General features: G+C 44.4%; 1 protein-coding gene across 1 annotated transcript in view; it reads right to left on the bottom strand.

The window, feature by feature from the left end:
- The window catches only part of ANKRD55 (ankyrin repeat domain 55), a 115,693-nt gene that overhangs the window by 65,094 nt on the left and 31,852 nt on the right, over window positions 1–18,747 (bottom strand). Inside the window, exon 6 of the mRNA XM_033957663.1 lies at window positions 2,420–2,548. Coding sequence (XP_033813554.1) covers window positions 2,420–2,548 — 129 coding nt within the window. The remainder of the gene's footprint in view (window positions 1–2,419; window positions 2,549–18,747) is intronic.

Here is an 18,747-nt window from a genome sequence, read left to right as displayed (position 1 = left end):
TTACTCTGTTATGTTCTGTATATTCTGGTTTGCTCAATAAAGAAATATTATACAAAAAAAAAAAAAAAAAAGTGGATTATAAATACACAACCCCCCCCCCCCCAAAAAAAAAAAATCTCTTCAGGTTTAATAATTTTGAGTAGGCTTTTGGCAACTAGCTGTAGAGTAGAGAATGACATGGGGACAAATATTTCTCCGTCCCCGAGAGTTTTGTTGCTGTCCCTGTCCTTGCCTCATTCCTGTGAGCTCTGCCTTAACTGCACAAGCCTCAAACACTTATGATTTTAAAGTGTTTCAGGTTTGTGCAGATGAGGACAGAGTTTGCAGGAACTATCTGGGACAGGATAGGAAAATGAGTTTCTGCGGGGACAGAGAAAAATGTGTCCCCGTGTCATTCTCTACTATAGAGTTCAGCGGTTTTATATTTTGCCTGATGAATATTACAGCCTTTTATATTTGTTTTATTTTGGGCTTTGTCCCTCTTACAGTGCAATTGCTTTCTTTCCTTTATGAACACTGTTGCTCCTTTCTGTTGTTAAGTAAAGGCAGTACATAGTCACAATGATTCTCAACCTTCTCCTGAAAGCATACCTAATCAGTTGGAGTTTCAGGACTACCACGATGAATATGACAAAAACAGGAGAGATGACCTTTTCACAGTAGAAAACCAAAGAAAACAGTGAAGGTGACCACAAAGTGCTGGGATTCTTTATTCTTCAAATAAAACACTCTGATACAAACGTGTTTCAACCCAGTGGCCTGCATCAGGAGTCTGAGTGCACGAGTTCCAATTCAAATGGAGAAGTGTATATGTAACCTCCAAATGTGCACCACAATTGTCGTAATTTTTGAGTTTTATAACCACAAGGTAATGGCAATATTAGCTGGGCTATTAGGTTCAAGATGTGCACTCAGACTTCTGATGCAGGCCATTAGGCTGAAACACGTAAGTGTCGGAGACTTTTCTTTGAAGAATAAAGAATCCCAGCACTTTGTGGTCACCTTCACTGTTTTCTTTGGTTCTCTACCACAACAAATACACATGAGATAAATATGCATATATTGGGGACACACTGCTTACAAATCTATTTCATGTATATTCATTGTGGCATTCTTGAAGACTCTTTACTGGTTCAGTGAGCCTCCAGGAGAGGGTTGAGAAGCCCTGATTTAGGCATTTTGGCCTGGATTCTCTGTACGGCACCAATATTGATGGCCACCTAAAAAACAGCTGCTGATTGCGTGTCAGTCATGCAATAACGCTGTATAGAGAATCACGCCTCTGGGAAAGATAGGCATTAGAAATGTAGGCCAAGGTTTTCCAGCCACACATTTCTGGTGCCTATCTTTGTCATGAATCGTGCTTACGTAGGTGCTTTAGGTTGCCTAACGCCACTTCCATTGTTATCCACGTCCACAGTGGCCTAAAGCGCATATGGAGGTGTATTTTTGGTGCCAATTTTATAAGTGCTGGTAGACTCCTTGAAACTCAGTTACTAATTTAGATTAAACAAATGTTTGGGTTTTTTTTTTTAACTGAGCTTGGGTGCTTACGAGTGTCTAAAAAATCGGCTCTGATTAGAGAATCCGGACCTTTTGCATTTCATATATAAAACAGTAAAGATGTAATATTCAAATCCATTTAAGCACAAAGAAGAGTGGTTTATGCATGTACATGACCTGGTACAAAATTGCAAAGACTGCACATAATGGCGTTTAAGGATACTTTTACCTATGGTAAGTAGAGGCTCTTTTGGAATGGAGCTCAGGTGGGCCATGGAGTAGGGTTGCCAGATTTTACATTCATAAAATCCGGACCCCCTAGATCGTTTCCTCCATGTCCCGAGTTGATTGTACTACTTTGCAGCCTGCTGTATATGAGGACTAGAATACTACCCTAACAAATGGAGTTTTTTTGACCTATGACTAGTGTATACTTGCTGTTCTAGTCAATACTTTGTGAGTTTGACGACCACAGAATGGGGTTAGCTTCTTTGGAGCATTAATGAGGTCCTTTTTGCAGGGGATATAAGCGATTCTGTTCCCTCTCTTTTGAGTTTTTGTAACTTAGTTTGATTCACTGCTCTTTCTCTATTTGCTGCTGTTATTATTCAAAAGAAAATTTAAACCCCATTTCCCCAGGTACAAAAATTCAGATTGTGAACTCTCTATGAACTGCTCTAGTGAGCTTGCGATCTAAACAATTAAGACAAACAAGATGCCAGGGTATGGGGTTACAATTAGACAGGATGGTTAAACTGCTGGCTAGAGTATGCTAATTTGCATATATAAATGGATGTTTACTTATGTAAATGGAACTTCTAAAATCACCTCCTCTATTATATGAAAAGCTTTCTCACAATCTACCGTTTACTCAATATTTAGCATTAGAAAGAAAAACTTTGTTGCATGGAAATACCTGGACTGCCCAGTGAAGAGCTGTTTTAAAGTCTTTGTCCACCAAAGTTGGATCTGCTCCTTTTTGTAATAAGGCTTGTGAATGTGAGGGACGATTATGGAAAGCAGCCCAGTGAAGTGAAGTCATTCCCTAGAAAATTAAAATGCATGAGAATAATAACTTACAAGAAAAAATATTAGATGCCTAGTACGTGTCGAGTTAGGATAAAAACTTGAATTGAACAACCTTGCACTGTAACTATGGCAGATTGTACCTGTAAACTGTTCTGAGCTCTTTGGGGAAAACGGGATAGAAATCGAATCAAATAAATAAATTCTTGAACTAATAGAAGACAAATACAAGAGATCTGTCTAATTAGGGGGGAGAGTGTGGCGCAGCTATAGCCTCAGCACCCTGAGGTTTTGGGTTCAAACCCACAGTGCTCCTTGTGACCCTGGGCAAGTCACTCAATCCCCAGGTACACCATTGCCCACCAGGACAGGCAGGGAAAATGCTTGAATATCTGAATAAATTCATGTAAACCATTCTGAGCTCCCCTGAGAGAAAAGTACAGAAAAATAAATAATTTTCATTTATCTTAAAATTACAGATCTTTCCAACTACTTGATATGATTCTTATTTATTGGGAATTAACTCGCATCTTTTCAGTAGTAGCTCAAAGCGAGTTAGATTTAGGCACATTAGGCATTTCTCTGTCCTTGGAGGACTTACAATATAAAAAGGCAATTCTATAAGCTGGTGTCTACATTTAAGCTCCAATATTAAACCTAGTTTATAGAATAGTAATGCTTATTGCGTGGCTAGCTCCAATAATTGGCAGTTATGCATGCACTCTTTACAGAATCATGTTTAGTGCTTATTCCCACACCTAATTATAGGCACCAAACCTATCGAGTGGCGTAGTAAGGGTGAGCGACGCCCGCGCCTGTGATGCCCCTCACCCGCCACAAGGTGTGCCCCATTCCCTGTACCTTTTAAACTTCTCCAGCGTGAGTAGCATGCTGCCCACATTGGTGTCGGCTCCCTTTGATGTCACTTCCTGGGTGCGGGTCCCGGAAGTGACATCAGAGAGAGTGCCAAAAAAGGTACAGGGCTAGGCAAGGGGCACATGTGGCAAGGAGAGGAGCGGGAAGCGAGTGAACGGGCGGGCAGGGAGTACGAAGAGGAGGAGGGGTGCCGCCATGCGCTTTGGAAGACTGCGTCCGGGGCAGACTGCACTCTCCGCACCCCTCCTTACTACTCCACTGGACCTATCCCTACTGAAACCTGGGTGTAAATGCTGGTACCCAAGTTAGGCGCACTGAGGCCATATTCTATAATTACATGTGAAAAGTTTTGGAATGCCCCTGACATGTCCATGGCCATCTTCCTTTTTGAGTTAAGCACTATAGAATGACACAGTGACAAAATTCATCACCGTTCTCGTCCCCGCGGATAACCGCGGGAAATAATCCCATGTCATTTTCTAGTGTCTATTTCAACCTCAGTCCTTCTACACCAGCATTCTTCAAAGCAAAGCTTGCGGGTCAGTGGCTGTGGCCATTCATACTCTGATTCTTCCCTCTCTCCTTAAAGAATGACATGAAGATGGTTTCCCGCGGTTATCCGTGGGGACGGGAACGGTGATGAATTTTGTCACCGTGTCATTCTCTATTAAGCACTAGTACAATTAGGGGCCAGATACACATGCAAATTTTAATGAGTGCCAATTAACTTCAATAACCATCCAATTATTGTTATAGGCTCATTTCTCAATCAATTTGCTCATGCATCTTGGCTACATGTACGAATTTGGGCACCCAAATCTGGACACCATATATAGAATCTGGGGGTTAGTGTGCAACTGGCAAAGGGGTGTACACATGAATGTGTCATGGGGATGTTACCAAGCGATGCATGCAACTTATAAAATACACCAATGGAATATATTATTCCTCACACTAGAATATTAAAAAGACAATGTTCAAAAACAATTAGGCAGGTCATTGGTGGTATTGGCTTCAAAAGTTCTTTTAAAAAAAATTGCTAAGGGCTGAGTAGATAATTTTGGATAGGATCTGAGGCATTCTGGGAATGGTCCCATTTATACATCTAAGCTGTAATATTAATTCAGTAAGGGATGGATTCTGCAACTGGTGCTGCTTACCAGTGTTGGTTGCAGAATCATGGCCACATTTAAAGTAGACGCCGGAAATGTAGGTCAGAGTTTACTGGCCTATGTTTCCGGAACCTACTTTACACGAGAATTACATCCACAGGTGCTCCCACTGGCACCTACGGTCATTTCCGGCATAAGCCGCGCTCACTTTGACCATAGGCACCTCTGTGGACGGCACGTTAGATTTTAAATGGTTTTAAACAACATGGTCAATTACTGCATCATTTATCGCCAAATAAACTGATTTAAGTTAGGCGGTGGTAGGCTGCCTACTGCCACCTAACTTTCAGCGTCCCTAAAAGAATCAGGACCTAAATGTTGGTAATGGAACCCACACGGGATGGGATCATACTGGACTTCTTACAAACAGGGAAAGTGTTTCTGATGTTACAGTGGGTGATCATCTGGCATCCAGTGATCACTTCATGGTACGGTTTAATATTAAGATGGGTATAGAAAGGGCTCATTCAAAAGCAAAGGTTCTAGACTTTAAAAAAACTAACTTTGTTTGAATGGGGGTTTACGTCAAGGAATTATTGTCTGGATGGGAAAGTTTGGAAGGAGTGGAAATGCGGTGGGCAAAACTGAAAGGAGTGATTGTAAGGGTGATAAACCTTTTTGTGAGGCAAGTAAGTAAAAGTAAGAGGAAAAGAAGGCCACTTTGGTTCTCAAAAGTAGTAGCTGAGAAGGTAAGGAACAAGAGGTTAGCTTTCATAAACTACAAAAGATCGCAGAAAGAGGAAGACAGGCAAAAATATCTGGAAAAGTTAAGAGAGGATGGTCTTGTAGTCGGGAAATAAAGATGCAAATGGAAGAAAAAAAATAGCTGACACGGTAAAATGGGGAGACAAGACATTTTTTAGATATTTTAGTGATAAGAAGAAGTGCAAAAGTGGCATTGTGAGATTCAAAGGTGAAGGAGAGGAATATGTAGAAGCTGATGAAGAAAAGGCCGAATTGCTTAACTGATATTTCTGTTCTGTGTTCACGGCTGAAGCGCCGGGAGTGGGATTGCAGAAGACAAACGTGAATAGGGATGGAGGAGTAATAGACCCTGATCAATTTTCAGAGGATTGTGTTCATGAGGAGCTAGCTAAAATAAAGATAGACAAAGCAATGGGGCCAGACGGTTTACATCCTAGGGAGCTGAAGGAACTTAGGGAAGTTCTGGAAGCTCTGCTGACTGATCTTTTCAATGTGTCTCTAGAGTCAGGAGTGGTATCGGAGGACTGGCAAAGGGCATATGTGGTCCCTCTCCATAAAAGTGGAAGTAAGGAAGAAGTAGGGAATTACAGGCCGGTAAGTATTTAGATTTAAGCAAAGCCTTTGACAGTGTTCCACACAGACTTCTAATAAATAAACTGAGTGCCCTCGGGATGGGTCCCAAAGTGGCGGGCTAGGTCAAGAACTGGTTGAGAGGAAGGCGACAAAGGGTAGTGATCAATGGAGATCGCTCTGAAGAAAGGGATGTTACCAGTGGTGTGCCTCAAGGCTAAAAATCTAATGAAATCTAATCTACTGCTTAATCTCAAGATTTTGTGAAAAGCAGTTTACAAAAGAGAATGAATTATAATAAGGAAAAGAAATGATCAAAAAACTAACCCCCCTTTTACAAAGCCGTAGCACAGTTTTTAGCACTGGTCACAAGAGTAACAACTCCGACGCTCATAGGAATTCTATAAGTGTCAGAGCTGTAACCACCATGGCCGGCGCTAAAAAACACACTACAGTTTTGTAAAAAAAAGGGGGGGGGAAGTAATATGTTTACAAAATATAACCTAGGAAGATGCCTGAGTTAGAAAAGATGGTAAAGTATCCCAAATATGAACCAGTTGACCTTTCGTAAAGCTTTGCGTATCGAATAGAGTTCAGTGATGGAAAATGTAAAATAGCATTATCATTTAGTCTAGTCATACTCCTCGTACATCTCACCAAACAGGATTGACTTGAAATGTCTAATTTGGACATTTCAGCTTGTTCATAGATATTCACTGATGCTATCTAAATGGACAACACTGCTGAATATAGTTCATTTGAAATTGTCTTAAGTTAGACATTTCAATTACATGTTTTTGACCAGGACCCCAAACACAGGAAATTCAACTGCAAGGTTAAAGTTTACTGTGTGCTCCATTGGGAAAAAGCACAACCTTAGGGTTCCTTTTACCAAGGTGCGCTAGCGTTTTTAACGCACGCTAACCCAGTGCTACACAGCTAGAACTAACACCAGCTCAATGCTGGCGTTAGCGCCTAATGCACGTGGCATTTAGCGCACTATTCCGCGCATTAAAGCCCTATCGCAGCTTAGTAAAAGGAGCCCTTAGTCTCATGCACTATTGATCAGTAAATCCTGTAACTCGTCCTGTAATTCACCCCACACCCCAAACAGTATAATACAGTACTGAGAATGATTTTAAATCTTCATGCTACTCTTACACATTGCCTGCGTCTACTCCACAATGAGAACTTACTCCAACATTATTGCCTAGTGCAGTGTCCCACAAACCTTTTGATGCTGCGGCCTATTAAACTTGGTGCCCTGGCTGGAGGGCATCCAGAAGTGCATGGACATCGACGCAATGACATCACGTGCATGCATGATGTCATCATGTAACATCTGTGCATGCATGGAGGCCCTCCAGCTACAATCCTGAGCCTATTTTTACATTGGTAGGGGTTACTGATGGAGGAGAGATGCCGGCGATGAGGAGAGGTGCCGGCACCGACTGACAGCCTACAGGATGTGCCTCTCACCACAAGAGGCATGTCCTGTAAGCAGTCAGCCGGCGCCGGTGTCTTGCGGCACACAGTTTGACAGCCACGAGTAGATCTGTTTTTCAGAATAACCATGGTATGCAAATTAATCAGGTTGTTAGACCAAATATGAGTAAATAGATGCTGATTATCTAGAAAAACAGTTCACTCTGCACAGGCACTTTGTAAAGAAGCTTGGGAATCTAATCAAGAGTGCAGTGCTTTTAACCACTGCTTCCTTTATCGTCTCATACAAATCTGATGCAGACAGCACACAGCTGAATCATATGTATATTTAGGCTCTATATAATTAGTATCACACACTCAAGAACATAGAATAAAGCAGTATAAATGTTCAAAACACTCTTCTATTATGTAAAAAAGCTGCTCGGCCAGAGTAAGAAAAAATTTAAGTATGCCCAACACAATGCAAAGTATGCACTAACCGTATAACTAATCCCCCCCCCCCCTCTTTTACAAAACTGTAGCGTGGATTTTAGCGCTAACCATGGTGGTAACAGCTCCAACGCTCATAGAATTCCTATGAGCAAACTGCTGTGGGTTAAGTTACATGGGTAATAGTGCCACATACAGGGTGGACACTTTCAAAAGTCCATTTCTGCTGAAAATACTAGAGTAGTAACCCAATGGTTAATGCAGTGGGCTGAGAACCTGGGGAACTGGGTCCAGTTTTCACTACAGCTCTTTCTGACTCTGTCACTTCCTCCTCCATTGATTCAGGCAAAAACTTATATTGTGAACCCTCTAGGGACAGAGAAAGTATTTATTTATTTATAGTATTTATATACCACTTATAGCCTAAGTGGATAACATTCAGGTACTCAAGCATTTTCCCTGTCTGTCCTGGTGGGCTCACAATCTATTTAATGTACCTGGGGCAATGGGGGATTAAGTGACTTGCCCAGGGGCACAAGGAGCAGCCTGGAATTTGAACCCACAACCTCAGGATGCTGAGGCTGTAACTCTAACCACTGCGCCACACACTCCCCAGTATCTGCATATAATAAATGTAAACCTCTTATGTTGTACCACAGAAAGACAGTATGGCAAATCTATAACCTTTTATAATTATTATAAACAAACACTTTCACCGAAATGAAAAGATGTCACAAACAAGAAGAAAGCAGCACTGCTATAGTTCCAAAAGGGGAGTTACAGTTAACTGGAGGAAAAAGCCTCAGATAGGAGCCCTTCCACCACCACAATGGTGGTCCAAGGTGGTTGGACGTAACACCTCACTGGCAAAAAACCTCCAGACCGGCTCCCCGTAGTGAAGAACTTAAAGCAGGGCGGCGGTGCAAAAGATAGAGGATAACAATCCACTTATCTAGTAGATAAGTGGATTGTTATCCTCTATCTTTTGCACCGCCGCCCTGCTTTAAGTTCTTCACTACGGGGAGCCGGTCTGGAGGTTTTTTGCCAGTGAGGTGTTACGTCCAACCACCTTGGACCACCATTGTGGTGGTGGAAGGGCTCCTATCTGAGGCTTTTTCCTCCAGTTAACTGTAACTCCCCTTTTGGAACTATAGCAGTGCTGCTTTCTTCTTGTTTGTGACATCTTTTCATTTCGGTGAAAGTGTTTGTTTATAATAGTATTGAGTTTCACAATTCCGAGTTTTTTCTTGAAATCTATAACCTTTACCATAACCCTGTTTTGTTTGTGCAAAATCATCTCAAATTTTGATCACAAAGAATCCTAAGTCCTTGCATCTTTCCCAGAGGTTAATTGACAAAGGGCTAGATTCACTAAGCCCACTAATCAAGTCCCGACCACTTAGCGACCCCTGTGCAACCCGATTTCCTTCTGACCCGATTCACTAACCTCTGTCCCGATCATCCTCCAATCCGTGCATGCAAATGAGGGGGAACGGCATTCAAATGTAGGCAGGCAGCGATTCACTAAAAAAATGAGGGACACCGACCGGGCTGACCGATTCATAAATAAGCGGCTGCTGAGGACAGTCACTCAGGTCCTTTCCAACTGCCTTGCCTTCTGCCGCCCTGCTCTCTGCCAAGATCCTGCTTCTCTGTCAGCCCTGATCTCCTGCTTCTCTGCCTGCCCCGACTCTCCTGCCCTTCCCTGCAGTGCAAGCCTGTGGTTTTAACCCATGGGTTTAAAGCAGGTTAAAAAACACGGGCTCGCGAAGTAAAATAAAAAAGTAAAGTTCCTCCCGACTAAAAAAAAAAAAAGAAAGTTTCAAGTGCGGTGAGCATACGCAATCTACAGGCAAAGTAGATGGTCTGCGCACGCGTCGGGATCGCTGGAGAGCAATCCGGGCGGTCGGTTGGGGGCGTGATTCCGAGCACCCTCATTTTCATGAGGGTGCTTCGTGAATCAGCCCCCCCCCCGGCCATGGATTGGATCGCTCACGGATCGGATTTGATCCAGGGCCTTAAACTATAAACTGACAAAGATTGTAATCTCAGAAAATATTTTGCAAACAGAGCAAAAGCAAACACTGGTGAAAGTTACTAATCTGGCAACAGTATCAAGGAAACGAAAGTGATATTACGCAAGAAGGAAATTTACACCTACTTTACAAGCAGTGGAAGAGAGTACTTTTGTTATTTGTAAGAATACGTGATGTTTACTTAGCATTAATTCTTATTGTTTCGGCCTCTAATTGCAGTTGATAGCTGTTTCCAAAGATCTCTGGCTGGTAACAAACCCCGCTGGGTCACCGCTGCAGAGACATTGAAACTAAATCTGTTTACTTATATTAGCTTTTCACAAAACTTTGGACTTTGGACTTTATTTTCACATCATGGAGATTTAAGAATTACTTATGAATCTATGAAGTTATTTAAAAATCATTTATTCTAACAAGATGGTACAATGATTGATTCTATGAAAGTTTATAAAAGGGTTTTTCCCTATGCTGAGTTATTTTACTCTACTTTTGGATTCTAAACGCCATTTTTGAAACTGTATTAAGAACTATTATTGTTCCTTTTTTGCTGTTTGTGCTACATTTCCTTTGGAACAATATTCAATTTATTCAATTACCCAGTTGTATTATATTGGTAACAAACATCACCATGCCATGGCTGATAGAAAGAAGGTGACAAAATAAACTTTTGAACCTCTGGTGTCAAATCTAGTATTCTTGGGATAGCAGTAAATTGAAAGCCGAGGGGAAAGACGTGGTTAAGTATATTTTTGGAACTGTGGTGTGGGTTAAAGAACATAGCAACTAGTTTATTGCTGAGCTACTTTTTCAGGTTACAGGTTGTGTGACAGTGACACCCCACGAACCAACCAGGCCAATGCCAGGAGATTTATGGTGGTTAAGTACTGAACTGATTATTTCCTGGGGAGATCACACTGATTTTTGGTAACCATTTAAATTATGATAAAAGTAAGATGGGATGAAATGAAAAATGTAAAGAAAAGTGTGCAATAACTTGTAAGTTTCCTGGCTCTACATCATTCTCTTCTTGGCTGGGCTGAGAATTTTTCAGCGGCTCCTCGTATATTACTAGCTTACTGTCTTGAAACTACTTAATTCAATACTGCTGCTGCATAAGATGGGGGATCCAGATGATATGGTCCACAAAGCGATCCATGGGGTGTCAGGTCAAAAGTGTGCCGCGACAAAGGCGCGCCCAGACAATTGAGCGCAGCGTGGAGGCGCGCGCCGCTCTAAATTACTGTTTTTAGGGCTCCAGCCGGGGGTTGGGTGTGGGGGGGAAAACCCCCCACTTTACTTAATAGACATCGCGACGCGTTGTGGGGGGTTGTGGGGGGTTGTAACCCCCCACATTTTACTGAAAACTTAACTTTTCCCCTGTTTTTAGGGAAAAAGTTCAGTTTACAGTAAAATGTGGAGGATTACAACCCCCCAAACCCCCTATAATGCCGGCACGATGTCTATTAAGTAAACTGGGGGGGTTCCCCAACAAAACCCCCCATCGGAGCCTCTAAAAACTGTAATTTTGTGCGGCGCACACCTCCGCGCTGCGCTCAATTGTTGGCATGCGCTTTTGTCTTTCGCGCCATTGTCTATGAACCAATTCATGGTGAGAATTCAGAAAGACTAACTGCTGGCATTAAAGTCCCACATTCCTTCTTCAATTCATGCACTATGCAATGCTGTAAACTATCCTTCCCATCTCCTCAACATGTACGGCGAAAGAAGATATTTGAAACTATTTTTGAATACCAAGGACCTCTCATTTGGAACAAAGTGCCAATAAATCTAAGACAACCTATCAACTACCTTGAATTCCGGAAGAAACTGAAGATATACCTTTTTGCACTATAATTACTTTCTTACCCTTCACTCCTTCTTCTTAAACCAATGCTAATGTAAACAATGTAACTAAGGAACATATTCTAAATCTTATTGTAAACCACATAGATTCCTTGCAGAAAATTGTGGTATATAAGACACTGTATTGTATTGTTTGTCTTTGGGGATTATTTTGGATTCCTCATGTTCCTTAGAGCCTTAATTGGTTATACAGTATAATAGTTAAAGTCTTTATTGTTATCTATGTATGATGTCATGTTTCCTACCTCCAGCCATCAGGCCCGCCTCTTCAAAATGGCAGGCTTTCCTCTCCCCGGTGCATCCTGGGATGCACTGGGGAGGGGCCTAAGGCTCTGATTGGCCCAGGTTGCTTAAGACCCCCCCCCCCCCTATGGGGAAGACGGGCTATATATATATATATATATATATATATATATAAATAAATAAAATTACTAACAATATTGTTTTATATTGGGGGAGGGTGTTAAAAAATGATTGGTCCCGAGTGCCACATACCCTAGGTATGTCACTGCTGCACTCAGAGATTTAAATCAATGACCCCACTTCTTCAAAGGTTACACTGGTTCCCTTGAGGGGCGGATAACTTTTAAAATTTCTACTATGTTATTTAGAATAGTACACAGACTAGCTTCATCATATATGCTCCCTCTTAAATTTTTTGCTACCTGATATGAATCAATGAAATAAAAATTTGCTTGTACTTTATATTCCCTGCTGCTTGAAAGTTAATCACTACTAATCACTAATTGGCCTCTTCTATGTAATGATCTATTTCACTGGTTCTTAAATCTGTCCTGGGGGATCCCCAGCCAGTCAGGTTTTTAAGATATCTTTAATGAATATCCATGAGGCAGATTTGCATAATAGAGGTAGTATAAAAAAAAAAAACATCACAAATGTATAATGTCACTCAAACAAAAAGAGAAAGTTACCCCCTCTTCTACGAAACCACGCTAGCGTTTTTAACGCAGAGAACTGCGCTGAATGGCCCGCACTGATGCTGATAGGAACTCCATGAGCATTGGGAGCAGCACAGGCCATTCAGCGCTGCTCTCTGCGCTAAAAACCACTAGCATGGTCTCGTAGAAGAGGGGGTTAATGTGTTATTAGTGTAGTTTAAAGGAATAAAAGACCCTTGGTCTTGAAAACCTAATTTATTATTTATTTTTTACATTATTTAAAATTTTTTTAAAATAAATTAACAACTTAATTCATTGTGTGCAAAAATATCAAGTGAAAACATCACTAAAATTTTAAAACATATATCCACAGATTGGACTAAAAAAGATTGGATTAATCAATTGATCAAAGAACTGAATTGGCCCAAAAGGATCGGATCAACAGGTTGAAGGACTACACGGCTGATCTTTATAAGGACTCCTTTGAGTTTCTTTGCATCATTCCAACATAAAGTTAAGTGCCTTTTGGAACATTATGAATATGTGGATGTATGTTTTAGTGATGTTTTCACTTGATATTTTTGCACACAATGAATTAAGTTGTTAATTTATTTAAAAAAGATTTAAATAATGTAAAAAATAAATAATAAATTAGGTTTTCAAGACCAAGGGTCTTTTATTTCTTGAAACTACACTATTAACACATTTACTTTCTCTCTTTGTTTGAGTGATAATAATAAAGGTGACAGGCATGCAAATCTGCCTCATGCATATTCATTAGGGATATCTTAAAAAGCCACTGGCTGGGGTCCCCCAGGACAGGTTTAAAAGCCACTGAAATATATCATTGTATTCAAGAGGCCAATTAGGGGAAGATTATCAAATGTTCGCAGTAAAATGCGACAGGACGCTGTCATGGCCACTACTGTAACGATTGCCTGTCATACGTTTATATGCTATGTCACTTAGACAGGCCTTTACATAATAGCGCTTAGGCTCCCTGTAAGCACTTGCAGGCACATGTATACACTTACATACAACAGCATTCTGTTCCTTACTCCCCATTAGACAGCTCATGGGAATCTTGCAGTCTGATATTCAGCTGTAATGGCAAGCATAGCTTGAAATGCTGCCTGTGGCACGTTAATGTATTCTGTATATATTTTTTTTATTTATTCACATTTGACATACAGTGGTACCTTGGATTACGAGCATAATCCATTCCAGGAGCATGCTCGAAATCCAAAATGCTCGTATATCAAATCAAGTTTCCCCAAAGGAAGTAAGGGAAACTTGCTTTGATATGTTCCCCCCCACCTTCCCCCCCCCCGAGACCAGCAGCGCTGCTCCCTCCCCCACGAGAACCAGCATTGCTCCCCCCAAAGGCCCCCCTCGCCGCCATTCTGCACCCCCCCCCCGCCGCCATTCTGCACCCCCCGCCGCCATCGTGCACCCCCCCGCCGCCATCGGGCATCCCCCCCCGCCGCGACCTGAGATCCCCCAACCCACCCGAACCCTCTTCTTACTTCCAGTGTAGCCTCCGCATCGGCACCGGCACCAGCATGTCCTGTGCCCGAAAATCTGCTTCCTGTGCCGGCCTTGAGCATGTGAACGTGAACTCTCAGGCCTTGAACATGCGCACATGCTCAAGGCCCGGCACAGGAAGCAGATTTTCGGGCACAGGACATGCTGGTGCCGGTGCCGATGCCGATGCGGAGGCTACACTGGAAGTAAGAAGAGGGTTCGGGTGGGTTGGGGGATCTCAGGTTGCGGCGGGGGGTGGTGCCCGATGGCGGCGGGGAGTGCCCAATGGTGGCGGGGGGTCCCGGATCGCGGGGGTGAAGGTGCCGGTTCACAGGGGGGCGCTCGTACAGCGAGGCAAGCTCGGTTTACGAGGCACCAAGTTTGCGAATGTTTTGCTCGTCTTGCAAAACACTCGCAAACCAGTGCACTCGTAAACTGAGGTACCACTGTACTGCCAAATGGCCCAATTAGGCTTCATATCAGTGTCTATATAAGTATTCAATCTCACTATTCAATATCACCTATTTACCCACAAGGTCACATTCAAAATTCCTCTCCTCGCCTTCAAAGTTCAATTTAATCACACCCCTTCATTCATAGACACTGTTGATCCTGTATGAATCTCTGCGATCACTCCGTTCTTCACAATAACATCTTCTAACGGTCCCTTCTGTTCGACAGTTGTTCTACAATATGACACGCAAGACTATCTACTCAGTAGTTGCACCCACATTGTGGAGCGCCTTCCCTTTAGCCCTGAGACAGGAAACTAACTCCAATAACTTCAAATCTAGCCTTAAAACCTCTCTCTTTAAAGATGCCTATGAGATCTATACCTAGGATTAAATGCTTATGAGACTCAGACAAGGGCCACATATCAGACATTCCCCTTCTCCCTTTCGTTCTTGCCAGTCCCCTTTCTTTTTATTTTTATGCAATGTATCCCACCCATTTCCCTTTTGTAGCATGTCTTGTCAGTAATATCTTGTAGTTTGTTTTTTTATTACCCTGTTTTTACTTAATCAGTAAAACCTTGGATTGCAAGTAACTTGGTTTGCAAGTGTTTTGCAAGACAAGCAAAACATTTGATTAAATTTTAACTTGATGTACAAGACATGTCTTGTAATACAAGTACATACAGTATACACGCATCACATCATCACAACTGAGCCGATGGTTCTTCTCTCTCTGACGCTGCAGGAGTCTAAAATGAGCGAGGTCTTGCATGCAAGTACCGTATTTTCACGCATATAACGCGCGCGTTATACACGATTTTACAAACCATGCATAACCATGAGCGTTATATGTGTGAGCACGTTGTACAAATTTTTTTTTCATTCTGATCCGGCAATCCCCATCCTCCCCCCCCCCGCTCGCGTCACCCCCCTCCCCCGCGATCCTACATCCCCCCCAGCACCGCAAAGACAACTCTTACCCGATTGGGCACCGGCACTGGCACCAGTACCAATGCACAGGATGTGCCAGTGCCAGTGCCCGAAGATCCTCCCTTGTTGGGTTGGGCTGGGCTGGGCTGAGCTGGGCGGTGCGAGAGAGATCCTCCTTCTTCCTGTGCCGGGCTGGACTAGGCTTTGAGCATTTGTGCATGCTCAAAGCCTTCTGGTCTCGCTCTCTCCGAGATAATCTCCCCTGCTGCGATCCTTACCACAAAGTGCCGTGGTTCGGGGGTGGAGGATGCCATCGCGGCAGGAGAGATGCCCAATCTCTCCTGCCGCAATCCACCCCCTCCTAACCGATACGGGCAGGAGGGAACCCAACTCCTCCTGCCCCAATGCACCCTCCCCATCCAATTGGATCAGGCAGGAGGGAGCCCAACCCCTCCTGCCCCGGCGAAACCCTCCCCCCTGATACCATCTGGGCAGGAGGGAGCCCAACTCCTCCTGCCCCTGCGATTCACCTACCCCTCACCCCCACTAAGATACGGGTTGGAGGGATCCCAGGCCCTCCTGCCCACAATGCACGCCCCCAAGACTGGCCCCGCCAAACCCCCGATTGGTCCCCCGAACCTCCTCAACCGCTGACCCCGCAACACCCCCCCGCTGACGCCGTGACACCCCCAACCCCCGACACCCCCTTACCTAAAAGAAGTTGGCCGGACGGATGAATCCCAAGCCTGACCACCCAAAAGGCCTGCCATCTGCCGAATGGCAGGCCTTAGGGCCTGATTGGGCCAGGCACCAAACAGCCCGCCCACACGAGGGGCCTTAGGCGCCTGGGCCAACCAGAATTGGCCCAGTTGTCTTAGGCCCCTCCTGTGGGTGGGACCTTAGGCACATGGGCTGGGTTGAGCCCTTGTACCTAAAGCCCCACCCACAGGAGGGGCCTAAGGCAACTGGGCCAATTCCGGTTGGCCCAGGCGCCTAAGGCCCCTCTTGTGGGCGAGGCCTTTGGTGCCTGGCCCAATCAGGCCCTAAGGCCTGCCATTCGGTGGATGGCGGGCCTGCTGGGTGGACGGGCTTGGGATCCATCTGTCCAGCCAACTTCTTTTAGGTAAGAGAGGGTGTCGGGGTGGGGAATGGGGTGTCGCAGGGTCAGCGGGGGGTGTCATAGGGTCAGCGGTTGGGGGGTACAGGGGCCGATCGGGGGTGGGAGTGTGTGTTGTGGGCAGGAGGGCCTGGGATCCCTCCTGCTTGTATCTTAGTAGGGGAGGGGGGAGGAGGTCGCAGGGACAGGAGATGTTGGGCTCCCTTCTGCCTGGATGATATCGGGGGGTGGGGGTTTCGCAGGGGCAGGAGGGGTGGGCTCCCTCCTGTCCGTTCCGCCGGGGGGGGGGGGTAGGGGGCTGTGTTGGGGCAGGAGGGCCTGGAATTCGACCTGCCCATATCAGTTCGGGGGGTTGGGTGGTCACTGGAGCAGGAGGGCCTGGGATCCCTCCTGCCTGGATTGCTTCAGTGGGTGGTAGATTGCGGCAGGAGAGATTGGCTATCTCTCCTGCCGTGATAGCGATCACCTCTCTATCCGAACTGCCACAAACCATGGCAGGAGAGATTGGGCATCTCTCCTGCCGTGGGTCGCAGTAGTTTGGAGGTGGGCCAATCGCCATCATGGCAGTGGATATGAGCCATCTCTCCTGCCGCGATCGTTATGGGGAGGGTTGGGGGGGTGGATTCTGGGTGGGAGGTGGATTCTGTAACCGGTGTTGTTTTTGACAGACAACGGTTACAGAATCCAGCTTTTAGGTGAAGGACTGGCCCCTCCTTCGCCAAAAAGGTCTGGTTTTTAGCGTTTGGGACTTAGGCTGTTTTGGGGTTGATAATGTGTTGTAAGTGTAGACGTAGTGGTGGTATGGCCATTTAAACAGCTGAACGTAGAGGTAGGCCATTCTCAAAACAAACCTCATTTTGGACGTTTGTTTTGAGAATGGACATTTTCCCTGCTTCTATATTCAGCGTTTAGGGCCTAGGCCATAAGGGGTCTTAGATGTTTTTTTTAAAAAATTATGCCCCTCTAGGTCTCCACCTTTAAATGTATGTAACGCGCATAATATTTATAATGGTAGCATTACGCATGTATCTGTGCACATACCCATGTAAGTGCTACCAGCGTGCCTAAGCGCTATTCTGCAATTATCTACTTAACATATGGCAAAGATAGATCAGGATCGAGGTTGGCATGGCCTTCAACAGCAACCCCAGTAGTTGGGAAATAGGACTGGTGCTGGGCAGACTTATGGTTTCTGCCCCAAAATTGACATGTGGAGGTAAAGATTAATATTCATATATCATATCACATTCCAATCATATACTATGAATACAGATGTGGTGCAGTGGTTAAAGCTACAGCCTCAGCATCTTGGGGTTGTAGATTCAAACCCACGCTGCTCCTTGTGACCCTGGGCAAGTCACTTAATCCCCCCTTACCCCAGGTACATGAGATAGATTGTGAGCCCATCGGGACAGACAGAGAAAATGCTTGAGTACCTGAATAAATTCATGTAAACTGTTCTGAGCTCCCGAGGGAGAATGGTACAGAAAATTGAATGAATGAATGAATAAATAAATAAATATATAAATATGTAGAAGTGGCAGAATCATTAAGTTGAAATTAGTGAATAAATTATGCTAGGTAGCAGTGGGGGAGGGAATACATTTTTAGACTTGAAAGCAATGATATCATAGTATCATGTTCCAAGACTGTATCATATAACTGTCTATACGAGGTTGGTAAGGTTGGGGCAAGGTGGTTCACTGCCCTGTTTACGATGTTTGTGTTTGATCATGAAGGTGGCACTTGCGCAGAATGCCAGATACAATTCTGGCCACCTTGTTGGGCAGACTGGATGGATAGCGTAGATCAGTGTTTTTCAACCGCTGTTCCGCGGCACACTAGTGTGCCGTGAGATGTTGCCTGGTGTGCCGCAGGGCCGCCATCAGGGCAGTACTACCAGTCCTGCATTCAGGGGCCCGGAGCTGACAGGGGGCCCGAGGCAGGGGCGCCAGTAGCTCGCCAAGGCAAAGTGAGTCGATCACCCAGGACTCACTTTGTCTTGGCGATCTAATCTATCGAGCCGATAAGTCTTCTTCTCCCCGACGTCAATTCTGCAGTCGAAGAGGAAGTTCGGGCCAGCCAATCGCTGCCTGGCTGGGCGGAACTTCCTCTCCGATTGCAGAATTGACGTCAGGGAGAGCATGCGTCGGCGTCGGCTTTGGGGCCTGTTATCCATTGGTGGGTCCTGTTCCC

Source organism: Geotrypetes seraphini, chromosome 1, assembly GCF_902459505.1.
Source record: "Geotrypetes seraphini chromosome 1, aGeoSer1.1, whole genome shotgun sequence".
Classification (NCBI taxonomy): domain Eukaryota; kingdom Metazoa; phylum Chordata; class Amphibia; order Gymnophiona; family Dermophiidae; genus Geotrypetes; species Geotrypetes seraphini.
Note: the sequence above shows the minus strand (reverse complement) of the source record. Positions and strands in the feature narration are given on the sequence as shown.